This window comes from Zootoca vivipara, chromosome 7, assembly GCF_963506605.1.
Source record: "Zootoca vivipara chromosome 7, rZooViv1.1, whole genome shotgun sequence".
In the NCBI taxonomy this organism is placed as follows: domain Eukaryota; kingdom Metazoa; phylum Chordata; class Lepidosauria; order Squamata; family Lacertidae; genus Zootoca; species Zootoca vivipara.
The window spans coordinates 50,873,531-50,892,543 of record NC_083282.1 but is presented as its reverse complement, the minus strand read 5'-3'; the positions used below and the strand labels follow the sequence as shown (position 1 = coordinate 50,892,543).

The 19,013-nt window shown below is 43.0% G+C and overlaps 1 protein-coding gene across 1 annotated transcript; it reads left to right on the top strand.

Moving 5' to 3' along the window:
• The first annotated feature begins 3,017 nt into the window (after positions 1-3,017).
• On the top strand, positions 3,018-18,771 carry MLN (motilin). The gene is made up of 5 exons (XM_060277032.1): positions 3,018-3,068; positions 11,926-12,043; positions 13,095-13,199; positions 15,871-15,976; positions 18,636-18,771. Exons 2-5 carry the CDS (start codon positions 11,927-11,929, stop codon positions 18,641-18,643), a joined length of 336 nt encoding a protein of 111 aa, XP_060133015.1. The 5' UTR covers positions 3,018-3,068; position 11,926; the 3' UTR covers positions 18,644-18,771.
• The last annotated feature ends 242 nt before the right edge of the window (positions 18,772-19,013 follow it).

Sequence of the window (19,013 nt, the reverse complement as noted above, 5' to 3'; positions counted from 1 at the left end):
TATGAAAGTTTTGTGCTTTCAAAGAATGACCTTTCCTGATAATTAATTTGCTGTTCCCGGCACCATCTGCTGTCTCGCAGCCACATCCATCATCGGCGTAAAAAAAATTAAAGCTCAATTAAAATGAAAACTGGTGTCACAAATTTGTCAGGGGAAGGCACAGAGTTCTGAGCAGCAAAGCCATTTGACCCCTCCTGGAGGTTTACAGCTGGGCCCACTTCACAGGATTTACGATAACCTATCATAAATACAAAGGGCTCTGGGGAGTGCCTTAACTACCAGCACATTTCTAGGGTGTGTTTTGATCAAAGATGACATTATTGACTGGGATGATGACTGGGAACGTGTCGTAAAACTTGGGTGAAATTCCATAATTGAACATGTTTGCATTGAGCTGCTGTCAGCCAAAGCAGATGAGGAAAACTCTTTTAAGCAGCCCACGTCTCAAACCCCTTTGTATCTGGAAAACAGAGAGAATGCTCGGAATCCATACACAGGAGAAATGTTCCTTGAAAGAGCAGGTTCTCTGTTTGTTTGTTTGTTTGTCATTTATTTTCGATATCTCTGCCCTACGCTTTGGTAGACAAGGCTTCCAGAGCACCCTACAAATGCAATCAAGGATAAATGCAGCCGATAATAAATAACTGCACCAAACAGATAATCATAATAAAAGCAGCAATTAGGGCCAACATCTAAAAGGTTTTTAAAACCCAGCATAAAATGCAGGCTACTTTAGAAGACTAAGATGAATTCACCTGGCACAGAAAATAAAATAAAGAGGATACCAGGCGAGTCTCTCCCGGCAACCTCTTATAAACAGGGGAAATAACCCAGCAGCTATTAATCAGAACTGGGATATATTTGGAAGTCTCTGTGTCCAGAGTTGTGGCTTCTCCAACCAAACTCCATTGTGGTTGCTTCTTCCCATAACAATGGGATAACACTGAGGGAGTCACCTTTGGAGGCAATGTGGGTCCTCTGTTGGTCACATCAGACTTTCCAGGCCATCTGCACTCAGACAGTTCCACTGTACAGTGTATCAAGGAATGGAAGTGGCTGACTGATTAGATAGATTAGATAGATAGATAGATAGATAGATAGATGATAGATAGATAGATAGATAGATCTCAGAGGAAGTTTGCTACCTTCATAGCATTTTCCCACTAACCTCAGGGCTACACACACTTGCTTAGACTAATGAAAGGAAGAAAGCTGAGATTACAGTTTCAAGTGTCAGGGCTTCAAAGAATAGCCCCCCCCCCCAGGGCAATAGTTCAATAAGAGAATGAAATGCAGTCTGCAGGACCAGTCTTCCCCCCCCCCCCCCCCGAACAAGACAGCCACTGGAATAGCAAACTCAGTATTGGACTGTGGGAAGTAGTTCCTCCGCTCGGGTACGAAACTGAGAACTTTGAGCAGCACCAGGGGAAAGGCCAGCTGGACCCTCCCTCTGGAAACATAGCCCCTTCAAACTCATACTCTTATATCCACCCCGAATGACAACTCCCATAGCCTTGTAAAGCATTTTTATTTTTAATAGCTGGTATATGACCATAATAAAGCTTGATTGATTGATTGAATGAATGAAATGCAGACTTGGAAGATCTACCCTTTTATAAGTAACTTTTACCATGTATGTACAAAGCATTAAATAGAAAGGGTTCATCATAAATCAGAGTCATGTATGTCTAGGCAAAGTAATCGGGGGGGGGGGAATGAATAGCATACTCCAGATGATGATTTTAATTGAATTAAAAATGTTTATTTGGCACATCTTTGTGTAAGTTATGTGAGTTATCATTCCTGACAGCGGTAAAGATTCAACTTTCAGAATTTCAGTGTTTACATAATTATGGAGTGACACCTTAATTTTCTGTAATGCTTAAAAGATATGGGTAAGTGGTTAAAAAATATATATGCTTAAAAGCTGTAATTTTCCACAATTCATCCAAAATGATAAACACTGAAAGACTTCCTTTACAAACAAACATGGATGTACTCTCTGTTGGTATGAAATTCTGCACAGCCTAATTATAGATATTAAGACTTAGCAAATTAAGTAACAGGAAATCAAGCCAACAAGATTCATGGGCTTGAATCTTGGGCCTGAAGCCTGGCCCATATTCTACAGCAAGGAAAGGAAACCTCTTCTTTCAGCCCATGGCCACATGTCTTCATGGACAACCTTCCGAGGGGGGGGGGGGCACATGTCAGTGATGCTAAGGACCAGATACAAAAGTTGGCAGAACATGTGTGGCAGGCTACATTCCAGGCAAGCAAAAGTCTCAGGTTTCTACACATCCACCTCTGCAACCTCTATCCAGTCAAGCAAAAGGCATTATCATGCTTTTGAGCCAGACAACAGGCAAGGAGCACATTCAGTTGTGCTCTGGGGACAATGCTGAGGGCTAGATAGAGGAGCTTGGAGGACCACATTTGGCTTTCAAGTCTGAGATTCCCCACCCCTGTTACCCAAAGTAAACTTGGGTTTGTCAGCAACAACAGGGAGCTACAGCCAAGCCTGGCATTCTGATGCATATCCCTCTGCATCAGACACTTGTATTTGCAAACATATTTGTTGCATTCACCCTGTACGTTTTTTTAAGATGTGCTCCAAAATATGTAATGTTGCATTTAAGAGACCCTCAGCAAGAGCTTTGTCACTAAGATGAAAATGCCATTCTTTGAATTCAAATGTCGTTGTGAGTGTTTACAATTATTAAAGATCGTGGATCAAACATTGCAACAAAATCTCTGGGAAGGAGGTGAGGAAAGGGATGGGGATGAAAGCACAGCCCAGAATTCCCAGTGGCAGCAACTAAGGGAAGCAATGCTCCTTGGAAACTCAGGATTCTTACCTGGTATGTGCAACAAAACCATTTCTATGTTCCTACATTTCCAATCAATCCAATGCCTTCAAGGGCCATGAATGATGACAAGGGCTGTTGGTGTCATTAGGAGCTGGTAGTGGTTATATAAAGGCCAATGAGATCAGACCAGAGAGAAGAACAGACAAGGGGAATCTCCAGAGCACTGTTCCACAGACAAGGAGACAGCACATTCACTAGGTAAGCATTTCTGCCCATTCATTTCTATGCAATGTAAATCTTCCGTGGAGAGACAGTGGAGTTTAGGGATCTCAAATTTCTCCTTATATGGGTATTTCATTCTATTTTGTGGCCCAGAATGTTCTCTCTGTAAGCCCAGGACAATTGAACAAGAATGGGCTTCTGGGTTCTTTCCGTGTGTGAATAATTTTTTAAAAAAACAACCATTTTTGATCTCTATGTAATGATGTAAGCATACTTTAGAAAATCCTTGACAATGCACAGATCTTCTGTGGAGGCTCAAAGTATGGGTGAATTTCACTCTAGTGATGTTAAGGAAGGCTACGATTATGCCCACACCAATATTATTACAATGATTGGGACTCTGCAGTTACAAAGTCCAAACACATCTGCATCTTCTCAGTGTCACAGTCCACTTTGTGTACCTGATAAAATAAATGCTTGCCTATAAAAGCTTGTGCTTCATTAAAACAGAGTCTCTGGCACACACACATTGCTTTTCTATACACACCTCTTCTGCACTTTCGTTGCTTGTAGTTATAGCCCACTCCATTGCCCAATTGGTCTTCTGAGCGGTTTATAAGAATAAAAACCATTTTAAAGCAACTATCACATTGCAATGAGGACTGTGGTTAATTTTGGACAGGAGGTCAAATCCAAATATGACTTTTTATTTTATTGATTTTGGAAAGCTACTTGCATTCCCACATTTGCCCCCCTTCTCCCCCATCCCTTACACCAGGTATGGGGAAGCTGTGACCCTCCAAATGTTGTTGCTGGATTCCAGCTCCCGTTATCCCTGACCATTGGCCAAGCTGGTTGGGACTGATGGGAGTTGTGGTCCAGCAATACCCAGGGGGTCACAGCACCCCCATTATCATTCACTGTTCTCAGAGTTTCTTTGTCCCATTAAGTAGCAGGCACTGCAGTAGAGAAGGGAAATAACAAGCTCGCCATTATCATGTAATGCATCTTCTTTAATTAAAATCACCAGGGAGATCGGCAAGGCAATGTGAATTGGCAGCAGCCACACATTTGGGATGCTATGTCGTTTAGCCCCAACACTAAAGCTATGTCCAAGCATTTGCCTGAGCATGCAAAATGTTAAACCAGGGAAATGTTAAACTGCTGATGAGGGCAGGGGCATGCATGAACTTAAATACCACCCCCAATGTCCTCAGGCATGAGCAGGTTGTGCTTCAGATCTTTGCATGATTAGCGCGAAGGTCTGAAGACACCATTTAATTGCATTCAGCACAACATGCTTAGAAACCTCCATGAGAGTGGGAATCCTGACTTACCACGGTTTCTGATCATGGGGAGAGTTTCTGCTGACTGAACATGGCTAAAGAATGATCATCAATGTGCACGGCACTTCACAGAGCACAGCAGCACATGTCCCAGCTGCCCCAAGGAGCATACAATCTGAAATCCAACACAGGGGGAACGATAGGGGAAGGTAAGGCAATCATAAACAGAGAAGCAATGTGCAGCTCTTTCAAGTTACACCTGTTTGGTTACAGGATTTGGAAGAAGAAGGAAACAGACTATCAAAAATTGCTGAACAGTAGGAGCAATGTAGGTTCAAAATAAAGGTGATGTTTGACACATTGCTTGCCCTTGAATGGTTGGAACTGGGGGACCCTGACATTATGGGCAGGGACCTTTAACCCTTTGCCCCCACCAGTTTCCCACTTGGAATTGTTCACCCCACACCTGCTATTTGCAATAGGAAGAAATTCCTCCTTGACACTGATGGGAGTTTTCCTTCCATTGCGAAAGGCAGGCATGGGAAACAGTCTGATTTCAACCCCTGACCATGGTGTGGACAAAGAGTTAACACTCCTGTGCCTCCCTGACATGGTCCGAATTCAGCTCCCCCTCCCCAAGTTGCCTATTTGCTAAAGAAAAATGAACTTGGCAAATGTTATGTCTAGTTTGTCTCCCCAATTCTAATGTTTCTGGGTAGAGGAGAGATAAAAGCAAATGTTTAAACAAAAGAGACAGTGCTTCCTACAATTCCTTCTCTGCCTCCACATTAATTTCCCCCTTGTTTTGTACCGATGTGCACGATGACACATGGAAAAAAAATGGTCAGAGAAAGGGAATCAGGCCCCGAAGATGTCCAATTTTGAATCACACCTTTTCAAAATGTTACCAGTGCAGCTCATTTACAAACAGCAAACACACTATTCGCCTTGGGAGGCACCGAGCTGCAGTGTTAATGTTTGAAAGACGTGCCCTGTTTGCAAAACAAGGAAGGGGCAATCCGTAGTCTCGCCAATCAAACAACAGAAAAAACTAGGGGCTCTTTCCCCTGTAGCAGAGAAATAGTCAAGAGGAAGGGGGAAGCTAACTGGCTTTGAGGCTCTGCAGTGTTATGCTGAAATTACAAATAAAGTAGCACAGAAGCACAATCGTGCAAAGGTAACGTTGTGCAAAGAGAGAGAGGCAGATTGTGTTATATAGAACTGGGCAGCAACATTTCAAATCAGAGCAAACCACACTTCCCTCAACCTTATGGTGCAATTGGCTCGAAGCAGAATCCACAAATTTACTCTGGGGTTCTGGTCCCTAGCAACAATTTGTAAGCATGACAGCTGGTCAGGAAATAGAATATATCTATGCTGCTGCTTCTTTTTTTACCTGATGAAAAATGTCGACCTTTTGTCTCTCTTCCTATTCAAGGAAGACATTTTATTTTAATCTTTTAGAAACTGGACGTTTTCCGGTTTCTGATGTGCTGTGCGCACTGTGTCCATGGAAATGATGCACAGCCAAATGTGCAGCAGAATGGAAACAAAGCTCATCAACACTGGGCTCAAAAATAGCCAAAATAATAGTTCTGAACTGTCAGGTTCTTGGGGGGGGGGGGGCTAAACCCAGCAATTATTTAAAGAAATGGGTTTATTTAAGGGCACCATTTGAAATGAATGAAGGTGGCTCCAAATGTTCCAACTAAGGATGGTAGTGCTAATGTAAAAAGAAGATAATGGCGGCGGTTAAGTGGTTTGCAAATAAAGAGCACATGCAAAATAGTGATTTATTGCAATCTGTTGGTTCCCAGTAGCAATCGGAGCGGGTTGGAGGGGGGCACTAATTAGCACAAACAGTGCATTACGAACTAAATATGCAAATGACTGCTTTTTCTCCCACTGAATATACAGATACAGGTGCAGGAGTTCCAGGATTGTGGCAACAGCTCCACGAGAGAAGTAGGGACAATTACTAAAAGTATAAATTCCTCCCGTACGTGCTCCCACTAGCCCAGTTTTTGTGTGACTTGATGAAGACTGGTTAGAATCTACTATTAGGGCAACAAAAGCTCAGTCTTCCTTTCCACCTGGCTGCTCAGTGCCAGATTAGATGCTGCATATGTCCTAGGAGTGTACCAAACTCCTAGTGGCCTTTTTATATCCACCCACCTGCAGAAAATGCAGCTTTGTGAAGTGATGGTGTGGTGTTGGGGCTAGTGGGTGCTTACCCCTTTCCTTGTCAGCCACCTCTCCACTCTACATTGACCTCCAAGCTGCTTTATCGTCTGCAGGATGTCAAAGGGGTATTTGCCCCTGCAAATATGCATTGGGAGCCTTATGGTGGGATCACAAAAAAATCTGCTTTATATATAGTCAGACCATTGATCCATCTAGTTCAGTATTGTCCACATTGTCCAATGATGATGATAATAATAATAATAATAATAATAATAATAATAATATATTATTATTATTATTATTATTATTATTATTATTATTTATACCCCGCCCACAACTACAAGCACACATCAGGGGAGATTAAAGGCTGTTAGCTCTATTAAGCTTGTTATTTAAAAGTAGCTTTACAGATGAAATCCTTGTCACAAATCAGTCTCACTTTTGTTACAACTGACTAACGAATATTTCTGTAAGATAAGAAGGATTTAGATTTGCAGCAGCTTAGATATACATGGTCTGAATTACTAATCTATAACAAGCTGTCTGTTAATTGCACATCAATAAATCATTAGATTTTTCTTGGAAAATAGCAGAGGTTTTCTTCTGTAGCAACACAGATACTAAGTGACCTATGGCCAGTGCCTTTTTCTAAAAAAAATGTTTAGGGATACTCTCATTTTCCTACTCATATTGAAATACTGCCCCTCAATGAGGCCAAACTTATATTCACAAAATGTTTAGGGGAATAATAATAATAATAATAATAATAATAATAATAATAATAATAATAATTTTATTATTTATACCCCGCCCATCTGGCCAGGTTCCCCCAGCCACTCTGGACGGCTTCCAACAAAACATTAAAATACAGAAATCCATCAAACATTAAAAGCTTCCCTAAACAGGGCTGCCTTGAGATGCCTTCTAAAGGTCTGGTAATTGTTGTTCTCTTTGACCTCTGGTGGGAGGGCATTCCACAGGGTGGGTGCCATTACCGAGAAGGCCCTCTGCCTGGTTCCCTGTAACTTGGCTTCTCGTAGCGAGGGAACTGCCAGAAGGCCCTCGGCGCTGGACCTCAGTGTCCAGGCAGAACGATGGGGGTGGAGACGCTCCTTCAGTTCTTCAATGTTTCAGAGAGTTGTCAGCAGGGCTGGGCAGCCCATAAGGTAGCCTGAGGCAGCTGCCCTGGTGGCAGAATCTGCCCCATGGATGCCCCACCTGCCCCTGCTGCCACTGGAGAAGTGAGGAGAAGCAGCAGCAGCAGCTTCTGAAGAGACCTTGTGAGATCTTGCAGAACTCTCACGAGATCTCGTGGAACTCTCATGAGAATTTGCCGGAAGCCATTCCCATGCAACCCTGGTAAGCAAGGCTTTGGCGGGGGAGGTGCCCGGGGGGGGGGGAGTGCCTCAGGTGGTTAAATGGGATGGGCCTCCCCTGGTTGTGAGGGATTTAATGTTGGACCTTTTGCATGCAAAGTTGCAGGACCACAGAGAGCTCCATGAGGGCAGCTTGCTAGAACAGAAACTGAGAGCAGACTGAGACTTTTTAAGCCTCTGACTCCACACTGCTTCTTCTAGGCTCTGCCCCTATGTGGAGAACTTCAAGTTCTTAAAGGCTGAACCCTCTGGCTTGAAGAAAGGTGCTTCTCTTCCATTCTATGCCCTCCTGTCCGATGTGTGCCGATGTGTGCTGGACCAGTGAGGTAGTGTGGGAGACATTTGGTTCCTCAGGCTCAGGGAAAGGTGCCCGTGAGGATTATGGCTCTGGTTCTACAGGCCCTGGTGTAATGAAAGGTTCTTCTGGGGACTTCTAGTGGTCTCTTGATGTTGAGCAGTCTGTTTAGAGCCCTGCTCCTTGATCTAGCTCCTTAGCTGGTGCCTCTGCAGTCTCCAGTTCTGCGTCTGAATTGTTGCTGCATTCGGGGATCATAACACCTTGTGCGTATGTAAGCATGTAGTTGTTGTGACAGTGTTTCCTTTATTGTTCTGCATTTGGACATCTGATCTGGACCAGTATCTATATCAGGGATGGGAAACCTGTGGTCCTCTAGCTATTGTTGGACACCTACTCCTGTTATCCCAACTAATGGCCAGATGAGAGTTAGAGGTCTGCCACATCTGAAGGGCCACAGCCTCCCTATCTCTGATCTAGATGGAACATGGCCCAGGAATAGAACTGAAACCCATGTTAAAGGTGTAATTACATCAGATACTTCTCAGGTTCTCGGTTTGTGCTCTTGTGTGCAGTCAAAAATGTGCATTGTACACAATGTGGTGCAACATTTCTTGCACTAGCTTTTCAACTTTTCATGTGAGTACTACAGCATATCCTGGGTAACCCTGTATCACCTAAGCAGATCGGTGTGAGATCAAGATTCCTGGGTGCAATGAAAGTTTTGGATTTTTGATGTGCTGAATTAAAGTATTTTTGATGTACTGAATTAAAGTACTCCCCCAAAACCCCACAGAGGAATCTCATATAAATGGCACCATGCTCAGTGCTTTTTCATCTTCCATGCCCTAATACATCTGGGTAATAAATGCACCAGAAGAATTAGTTTTTAGGTGCTGTACAATATTGGTTTCAGATCCTGCACAGTTTTATTGGTACATAAAGGCTTGGTTTAGAACTAAATCTGACCCAAGAGCAATACTTGAATAATGCCAAAAGCACTTTAAAAAAATTAATTAAGTCTCAGGATAAAAATGAGCAAAGCTTCTAAGTACTTGGACCATGCTTCATTAAATTTGTTCAACAAAGAGCATTTAATAATTAAAAGGCTCTTGAATGTTTACATAAATCCTCCTTGTGATGTGGTATTGCTGTCCAGTCAAGTCAAAAACTGGTTTACAGCAGCCCCTTAAAGTCAGGCTCCCTTAGAGTGGGAGTGACAAACCATGTTCTTAGCTCTGTACAACCTATCAAGGTTTATTAAGGAGCTCAGCACACCAATGGGAATTGACCAGATGAGCTTACTAGGTCTCTTATAAGATTAGGGACTGTGACACAGCTGTCTGATTCTTTTCTTCCCCTCTGTGAAGCTTATGGAAGAAAAGGAAAAGGGGGAAATTACAATAATACTAATAGGAAAAGCAATATGTTTCACTGCCAAAATCAGTAGAGCTTTCTCATCAGGGGACAAACGGTAAGGAGGAAAGATGCAAAACCCTGATGCACATTCCTGTACTTTAGTGACTAGATTTCTGAAATACAGCTATAAATCTGCAGTATAGCTAGCAACATTGAGCAGCAATTTAAAACTCCTGGAGATTTGGTTATAAATGCAGTAGGTTATTTCCTTGTAACAAGCCAGTAGTGTTGGTCAACTGTTATAAAAGCTACAGTATCTGGGTCTTGATGTAATCCAGTAGCTAGAGAAGAAAACACAACCAAAGTGTCAGAGGTTCTTGCAGCTACTCTTGAGTAATGACACTCCACACCTCCTTGTCTTTAAGGTGTCTTTATTGTGCATATTATTTACAGTGCAAAGAGTCTGGAAAACATGTCTGCTCAGTCTGAGTCAGAACCTCGCAATGGCTTCTTTCCGTTTCGTGCCCAACATAACAGCTTGAGAACACCAAAGGGCCTCCCTCTCGCCCTACGGGGTGCCGTGCGCCTCAATTCAGGCATCGGGGGGGGGGGAAGGGCTGTCCTTCTGACTGCTCTCCATTGGCCAATCCCATCATTTCCTCCCCAGCTGCTTCCTTCTCTACTCGGTGTTGAGGCTCTCGCATGCTGTCAGAGCCTCTCTCCTCCCTCTCTACTTCCTGATTCCTGTAATCTGATCCGCTACTGGACTTGCTGCTCTGTGAAGAACTCGACCTATAAGCCCTCCCCCTTACACAAGGTCTCCCCAAGTCCTTGTTTCATCTGAGGACAATGCATCAGATCACATGAAACACAATTTCATAATTCCATTTATGGAGGAGGGCGGCATTCTGGTGTGCCCTCGAGCACAGGTCAGCTTTCTCAAATGGGTCTTGAGATGCTGCCCACAGGTGTTGGGAATAATGGCGCCAAGAAGCAAGAAGAGGTGACACAGGAGCACACAAGCCCCACGCTTGGCTGTGTGTGAATCCACTTGGCATGTGAGCAAAGAAGTCTGTGAAGGTTGTCTGGGTTGTGTTCCAGCACTTTGCACCTTGAGTCACCCAGTTGCTATTTCCTGAGGAGCATGAATTTGAATGCTACACAAACAGTGCACTCCTGTGTGTATGTATACTCAGAAGTAAGCCCCCATTGAGTTTAATGGGGTTTTTATTGAGTGAGTATAGGACTGCAGCTCTAGGCTCTCAAACCATTAGAAGAAGTCCAGAGTCAATTCCCCTACCTATATAGTTGCTCTGATGACTTACTTTCTGGAATATGAATGGTCACTGAGAAAGGAGCTGGGTTTTTTATTAGGCAAAAGATGTAGTTCCAGATACACTTTACTACATCACATTCCTGCTTCATTATCTCAATTCTAGCAAGCACAGTCCAAAGCAATATAATAGCAGTTTCAGATGGTGTGCAGTTTCGCCTGTAAATTGCAGATTTATGAACGCTTTTCAGCTGACTTGCTGAATAACTAATAAGTGCTTATTAATCATCAGCCATCAGATCATATTTTGCTCTCCCTATATAGTGCTTTTCATGTTCTAAACAGGGAATCAGCTTTCTATTTCAGCTTTTAGAGGAAGGGCAGGGGACCTGTAGCCCCCCCCCCCCTGACATTTTTGAATTCCAACTCCCATCATCCCTGCTCATTGGCCACACTGGCTAGGGTTGAAGGAATTTAGAGTTCCACATGAAAAGAGCCACAGGTTCCCCCATTCCTGCTTAAGAGTCCGGCTTACCAAACACTTCTTTGTTGTATTATGCTGCGTTACATGGCTATTCTGACTAACATATTTAACAGAGGAGGGATGGTAATATTTTTAAGTGCTTTCCATTTTGTTCTTACCGGGTGTTATATTTCAGCTTGCTGTGAGTGACCTGTCCCTAGATTATGTGTGATGAAGAGTGAGATAGAAATCCCATAAATAAAAATAAAATAATCTGGTTGTGTGGCCCAATGTTGCCAAACTATAACTCTTACCAAACCTGGCCATTGCCCATGCTTGCTGGGGCTGGTGGAAATTGTAGTAGAGTAGCATCTGGATGTTCAAAGGTTTCACATTCCTGGCGTAGAGGACTGGAAAACCTATAGCGGGACACATGGATATCACTTTTGTGCAAGATTCTTTGCATCTCTGGCTTGTTGAGCTGCCACAATCATGTCCATCCGAACTCGCCAGCCTTAACTGTGACCGTAATTTCTGGCATGTAGATTCTCATGGTGGAAAAGCCCACAAAAACCTGGATTGGAAAGTCACATGTGGTATCTGGCAAGTCTATGGCCAATCACATGTATTTTTATTTTATTTTTTGTCGTGCTCTAGGATGGTTCCAAGAAAGGTGGTGGTAACTCTTCTGCTCCTCTACATGGTAGCCATGCTGGCTAAACAGAGTGAAGGGTATCTCGCCTTCTACACTCCTGAAGACTTCAGAAAAATGCAGGTTGGTATCTGGAAAACAGTGTGCCAATGTTCAGGAAATGCCACAACTCAATGGTAACATGCATGATTTGCATACAAAAGGTCCCAGGTTCAGTCTTGGGCATCTCCAGAAAGGGCTGAGATAAAGTTCCTGTCTGAATCATCGAGAGCTACTGCCAGTCTCTGCAGACACTACTGAGCTAGATGGACCAATGGTCTGGCTCGGTATAAGGGAGCTTCGTATGTTCCTATGACAGAATTAGAAAGAGTATTGGGAAGTCTTATATGCTCACCATTCTGCAACTGTTTCTCCACCTCCTGCTTGGCATGATCCATAGTGATGTCCACCACCAATGGAAGTTCTGGCCCAAGCCCACAGGAGATCAATAAGCCCAGAAACAGACAGAAAAGTAAGGCAAGGTCAGGACCCTGGATAAGGGTGAAGCTGCTGGTTCAGAACCATGGTCAGTGGTCCTGCAGCTGAGGCAGAAAATGCAAGCTGTCTCAGCAGTGTTTCAGAGCACCTGGCAAAGTTCTACAATCTGACCCAGGTAGTCAATGAGTGCCAGATCTTGCCAGTTAAAATGCCAGTGCCTTTTGCTGCACCTGTTGGCTTTTTCTAGACAGTGGAGTTTCAAGCTGTGGGGACTGCTTTGGAGAAAGTAATGTAGTAATCAGAGTAATGTAGCAGTGATATCTTCTCGGGGTTCAAGAAATAAGATGTGGACCCCAGTGCCATCAGACTTAAATTCGAAGGACCATGGAGTGGATCCAGCTTCTCCTTGGAACTGATGTTGTAGGAAGTCTCTGCATCTGAATAATTTTGGCTCAGGAAGTGTGCATGCACATCAAAGCTCATAGCAATGACAAACTTTGGTGGTCTCTAAGATGCTACTGGTAGGAATTTTTTTATTTTGTCCAGATTTTGTTGACAGGGATGCTGCGACCAGTTGCTATTGCCTGGCACCATTGTTATATTCATTTGAAATGGCAACATAGCCAACTTGGTTCTCATACAGTGAGTGACCTACCCCAAAGTGCTATTCTTAATATCTCTTGTCGTTTGGCCCTAGGAGAAAGAGAGGAACCGAGCACAGAAGAAATCTCTGACTTTGCAGCAGCAGTCAGACACAGGAGATCTTCCTGAACTTTCAGAAGATGAAGGACAGGTCATCAAGGTAAATTGTGCTCCAAATTATGTCAACCATTACACTGATGACACCCAGCTCTATTTCTCTATTGTGAGAGGCCATGACTTTTTAAAAACAGTGCCTAGATACAGTGGTGGGCTGGACGAGATTGAATCTGGTAAGACAGAGACTATGTGAGTGAGTCTGTAGACTACAAATGGGATTGGACAAGAAGCTGCAGATGGTGCAGAATGCTGCAGCCAAGTTGCTGAATGAAGCACATAGATGTGCGCATATGATACCTGTGCTGAGGGGGGTCCAAACGTAGTTGAATACCATTCATGAATTTTTTTTCCTCGCTTTCCCTGACCCATAAGGTTATACTATGTTTTATGTGATTCAATTCCCTTGATTTTTGCGTTATTTGCTTTTCAGTGGTTTAAGGCTGCTACATTTTTAATGATATTGCTTGTTTCTTGTACAGTATTGTATACCACTTAGAGCAGGGATCGGCAACCTTTTTCAGCTGTGGACCGGTCCACCATCCCTCAGACCATGTGGTGGGGTGGACTATATTTTGGGGGGAGAAATGAATGAATTCCTATGCCCCACAAATAACCCAGAGATGCATTTTAAATAAAAGCACACATTCTACTCATGAAAAAACACCAGGCAGGCCTCACAAATAACCCAGAGATGCATTTTACATAAAAGGACACATTCTACTCATATAAAAACACACTGATTCCCGGACCGTCCGTGGGCTGGATTGAGAAGGCAATTGGGCCGCATCCGGCCCATGGGCCTTAGGTTGCCTACCCCTGACTTAGAGATTTTAAAAGTATTAAGTGGCTTACGAATACTTTTAAACAAACAAGACAGGTACAGGCAGGTACTTCTTCTAACATATGAGACAAAGCGTCATACTGATTAGCAGGTAAAATACTGATGAAGAGGCAAGCTTATTTCGATTCTCATTGGGCAGAATCTGTGCTTTCATTGGTAAAAATTCACTGTTGTCCTCACTTCTCTGTAACTTTTTATTATTAATTTGTACCATCCATCCATCCATCCATCCATCCAATGTCTTGCAAGATTCCAAGGGAATCTGTGGGACAATGTATCAATTTCATATACTGTAAATGCTATTATTACAACAAACGATCACTTAGTCCCTAGAATGGCACTAGAGCTGAATGAAAGAGAAATTTTCAAAAAACACTAGTAAAATGTGACTGTTATTTTCCTCTTATTCGAACGCAGGTCCCTGAGATTATTTATATGATGATGCCAATAAAGGTTTTGATTGATTGATTGATTATTTATATGAAGTTGACTCATTCCCTTAAACAATCTAAATGAAAGTAGGGGAATGGCTTGAGAACAGTCTGAAATACCGGTTTATATTTGTTGAAATGTTGTGCCTACATAAAAGGAGGTGTGTGCTCTAATGTGTTGTATACAGCTGAAATCCTAACAGGATGTGATACAGTCAAGTCAACTAATCACACATACAAATTGGCCCTTTTAAGAATTACAAAGCTAAAAAGGCTTCAGGAGCTCTCCTGCCTAGCTGCTATTGTGAATTACAACTTGGCTTAGGAAATTGTCTCCCCCAAACACAAGCTTACTGATTAACTGCAACACTTGCTTCAGATCTACAGTTTATACATCTCTCATCTACTTCATTGTTTAGTCTCCTTCATAATCTTTAATATATTTTATGTTCATATTCTGACGGGAAGTTTCCACTAACTCTTCCAGAAGCAACACAAACAATGCTCATGGCAAACCTTAAAATGTAGACAGGTGTCTTGAGCTCCAAGGCCAAATTTACCTCCACATCCCTCTCGCTGATTTTACTGCAAGCAAATGTGTTCTGAAAATGGAAATGGCTGTGGCTGAGCAGTAGAACAGAAAGTCCCGTGTTTAAAGCCATGAAGAGATGCTTTCAGCCAGTGTGGACAATACCAAACTGATGGACCACTAGTCTGACTCGGGATAATGTGGCTTCCCATGTCCCTAAAGTATAGGTGCTGCCCTCTGTTAAGTATTGGCAAGCCTCAGTAGATGAAGACTTATTTGTAGCTAAGTAATTTTATAAATTAAGCTTGTCCAACCATTCAAGTCCTGTGATCAAGTTCCCATCCATCTCAAATTCACACCAAAATCTTCATTATTCTAATCCATCTAGCTAGATTGCCTATTGGAAGTGCTTTAAAATCATGAAACTGGGTAGCGTAACTAAATATGGAGTGCATATAATTTAATTTTGCTCCCCGAAGTCTTATCCTGCAGTTCTGTTTCTCAGGAATTTGTCTGCATCCATGCAGACTGGATATTTCCTTATGTGAGGTTCTTGACATGCTTTAATTTAAGGCCTATGGCTCAACCACAATCCAGATCAGAGTTCCACTGATTTCAGTCACCACCTGGTGCTGCTCATAGTGTAGTGGACTGCAGCCTCGAGCTTTGAAAAACTTGATAAATTGTCAAGACTTATAAGATGAGAAACAACTGGCATTGGCTTTTGCAGCCTCCCTTTCAATGAGCGACTTAACCCTGCTCCACAGGTCACAAAGTCAAATGCTAAAATACTGGATCAGGAAATACCTTTAAGCAATAACAAATGACCCAACACTAATGATTCCTTCAGCGTGTGTGAGGCAGAACGCGACGTTGCTTTTTCCTTGCATGTTAACCCTGCTTTTCTTCACAGCTGATTGCTCCAGTAGAAATAGGAATACGTCTGTCCAAACAGCTGGAAAAATATCAAGATATCCTGAAGGAACTCCTAACAGAGATGTTACCCGATACTCAGAATGGTACGATATTATCTGTCTCTCCCTTTCCTTGGAACTCCTCGGCGCAGAAATTCCCGGAATACCTTTTGTGTCATGTTGACTCATTTTTAGAAAACTCCTGAGCAAAGATCATAAATCATTCTATCAGCAGTAATTGCAGTCAAGAAAAAGTACACCCCAGGAACATTTTTCATTGCCACAATGCTTCCCCACTTAGGGCTCATCCACGTGGCCTCTTGTCCTACTGCTTTCCTCCAGGGTAAACCACTCCTTTGGCACTCTATCAGAGCAAACAGCAATTTGGGTTTTCACTCGATTGACATTTGCTCCAATTTAGCACTAAAGATCAGGTTTTCCTTGGGTGAAGGAGCAAGGCAAGGGGGAAACCACTCAGACCCATGCCTAAGTAAAAGGTAAGGTAAAGGACCCCTGGACAGTTAAGTCCCGTCAAAGGCGACTATGGGGTTGCAGCGCTCATCTCGCTTTCAGGCCAAGGGAGCTGGCATTTGTCCACAGGCAGTTTTCCGGGCCATGTGGCCAGCATGACTAAACCGCTATTGGTGCACAAAGGACCGTGACGAGTGCCAGAGCGCACGGAAACACTGTTTACCTTCCCGCCACAGTGGTACCTATTTATCTACTTGAACTTCAGGTCCAGTATACCTGAAGGAGCGTCTCCACCTCCATCATTCTGCCCGGACACTGAGGTCCAGCACCAAGGGCCTTCTGGCGGTTCCCTCATTGTGAGAAGCCAAGTTGCAGGGAACTAGGCAGAGGGCCTTCTCGATGGTGGCGCCTGCCCTGTGGAACACCCTCCCAACAGATGTCAAAGAGGAAAACAACTACCAGACTTTTAGAAGACATCTGAAGGCAGCCCTGTTCAGGGAGGCTTTTAATGTTTAATAGATTACTGTGTTTTATTTTTCTGTTGGAAGCCGCCCAGAGTGGCTGGGGAAACCCAGCCAGATGGGTGGGGTATAAATAATATTATTATTATTATTATTATTATTATTATTATTATTATTATTGGCATGCTTTCAAACTGCTAGGTTGGCAGGAGCTAGGACAGAGCAATGGGAGCTCACCCCCTCACAGGGATTTGAACCGCCAATCTTCTGATCAGTAAGCCCAAGAGACTCAGTGGTTTAGACCACAGCGCCACCCGTGTCAGGTTTTCCTTGGGTAAAGGAGCAAGGCAAGGGGGAAACCACTCAGACCCATGCCTAGAAAGTATGGGTCAAGCAAAAAAAAACAAACTGCTTGGACCTGTGGCAATACATCAGCTACTGGAAAATCATATATGTGACCAAAAAACCCTACCATTGTTCTGTACCCATTTTCATCAACTGTTGAGTTGCTCTCCTGTATTGCACTTCTGTGGCAAACCTGGAGTTTTGTGTGATTATGGTGTGCAATGAATCAAGGGCTTCAAACTGGACTATGCATTATTTTCATGTGAGTTATTCCTGTTTCTCTCTGGAACTGATAATAGACTTGGAAATGAATTACACTGTGGGCTTGTAAAAAGATATTGCTGTTAATAACTCTTTAGGATTGCTTATCTTTCAGCCTTGAAATCAAAGGGAGTTATGTACATGAGCTTGGGCACGATCAGAGAGCCTCATCTTGCTGAAAAGTTCCAAGCTATGCAAAGCGGGAATGGGGAATTAAAATACTAGTCCAAGAATTCTACTGAATAGCTAAATACATTTGGATAGGATGTGACAAAATATTCAAATTACCTCTGCATCCGTAACTGGAGCCAGGTACTCAAAGACATGTGCCAACTTAGCTCTTTTGAAAATTTAATTAAAATCTCAGAATATCATAATCAGAACTGCCAATAGCCTAATAGAGTAGGATTGTAGTCTGTCCTACACATGTGGGTGAGCAGGGCTTACTACTGCCATTTGAAAATGCGGATCTGTTTAACACCATAGACATGTTTAGCCATTCCCCCAGAAATGCAACATCTTAAAACACACCAGCAACTTCCCACCCCCATGTCTCTGCACATGTTCCTCTTTAGGTAAAGGTAAAGGTAAGGGACCCCTGACCATTAGGTCCAGTCGTGACCAACTCTGGGGTTACGGCACTCGTCTCGCGTTATTGGCCGAGGGAGCTGGCATACAGCTTCCAGGTCATGTGGCCAGCATGACAAAGCCGCTTCTGGTGAACCAGAGCAGCACACAGAAACGCTGTTTACCTTCCTGCTGTTGTGGTACCTATTTGCACTTGCACTTTGACATGCTTTCAAACAGCTAGGTTGGCAGGAGCAGGGATTCGAACCGCCGACCTTCTGATCAGCAAGCCCTAGGCTCTGTGGTTTAACCCACAGCGCCACCTGCGTCCCTAAGGGTTCCTCTTTAGACCACCAGGCAATTAACACAAAGGTCTGTAGAGGGTTTCAAAGTGCATTTAGTTGAACACACTAAAAAACCTCCCTACCCTCAAGAATGCTGTCCACAGTTTATGACCTAGTTTGTTCCAGCAAACCTTGGAATAACACCTTGTAATTATTACAGAGAATTATTGTGATAATCTACTTAGTTTCAAACCATTTTTATTGTTGAAAGCACCTTTTGTTTCTTCGTTTGAAGGATTAAGAAAATCCAAATTTGATCTTGCACAGTATTGATTCACAAACTTACATTGTTGTTTCTGTTTCCTCTCTTTATAGTTAATTGATGTTCTCGGAATTAGAAGACAAGAGCAAAAGACTAAACTGCAAATTTGCAAGATTCCACTTAACAGAAAGGTTGTCGGGGGGGGGGGATACTTATGCAAGATAATAAAGCATGAAACTTAAATATATGATTAGTTTGTTCAAAGTTCATTTGAAAAGATTGACCCAAATGACATCTGAGAACATGAAAGGAAGATGTCACTACAAGTCACTCTGCATATGTAAGATACATTAACGTCCTTCCACCAACATCAAAATACTTTGCAAATCCCAAGCAATTAAGAGCTTGTCCTCTGTACTCAGGGCCTAATGTATTATGCTGATAATGAGGCATAAAGCCCTAGTGCCAGCAACTTCAGGAAGAGAGGAAAG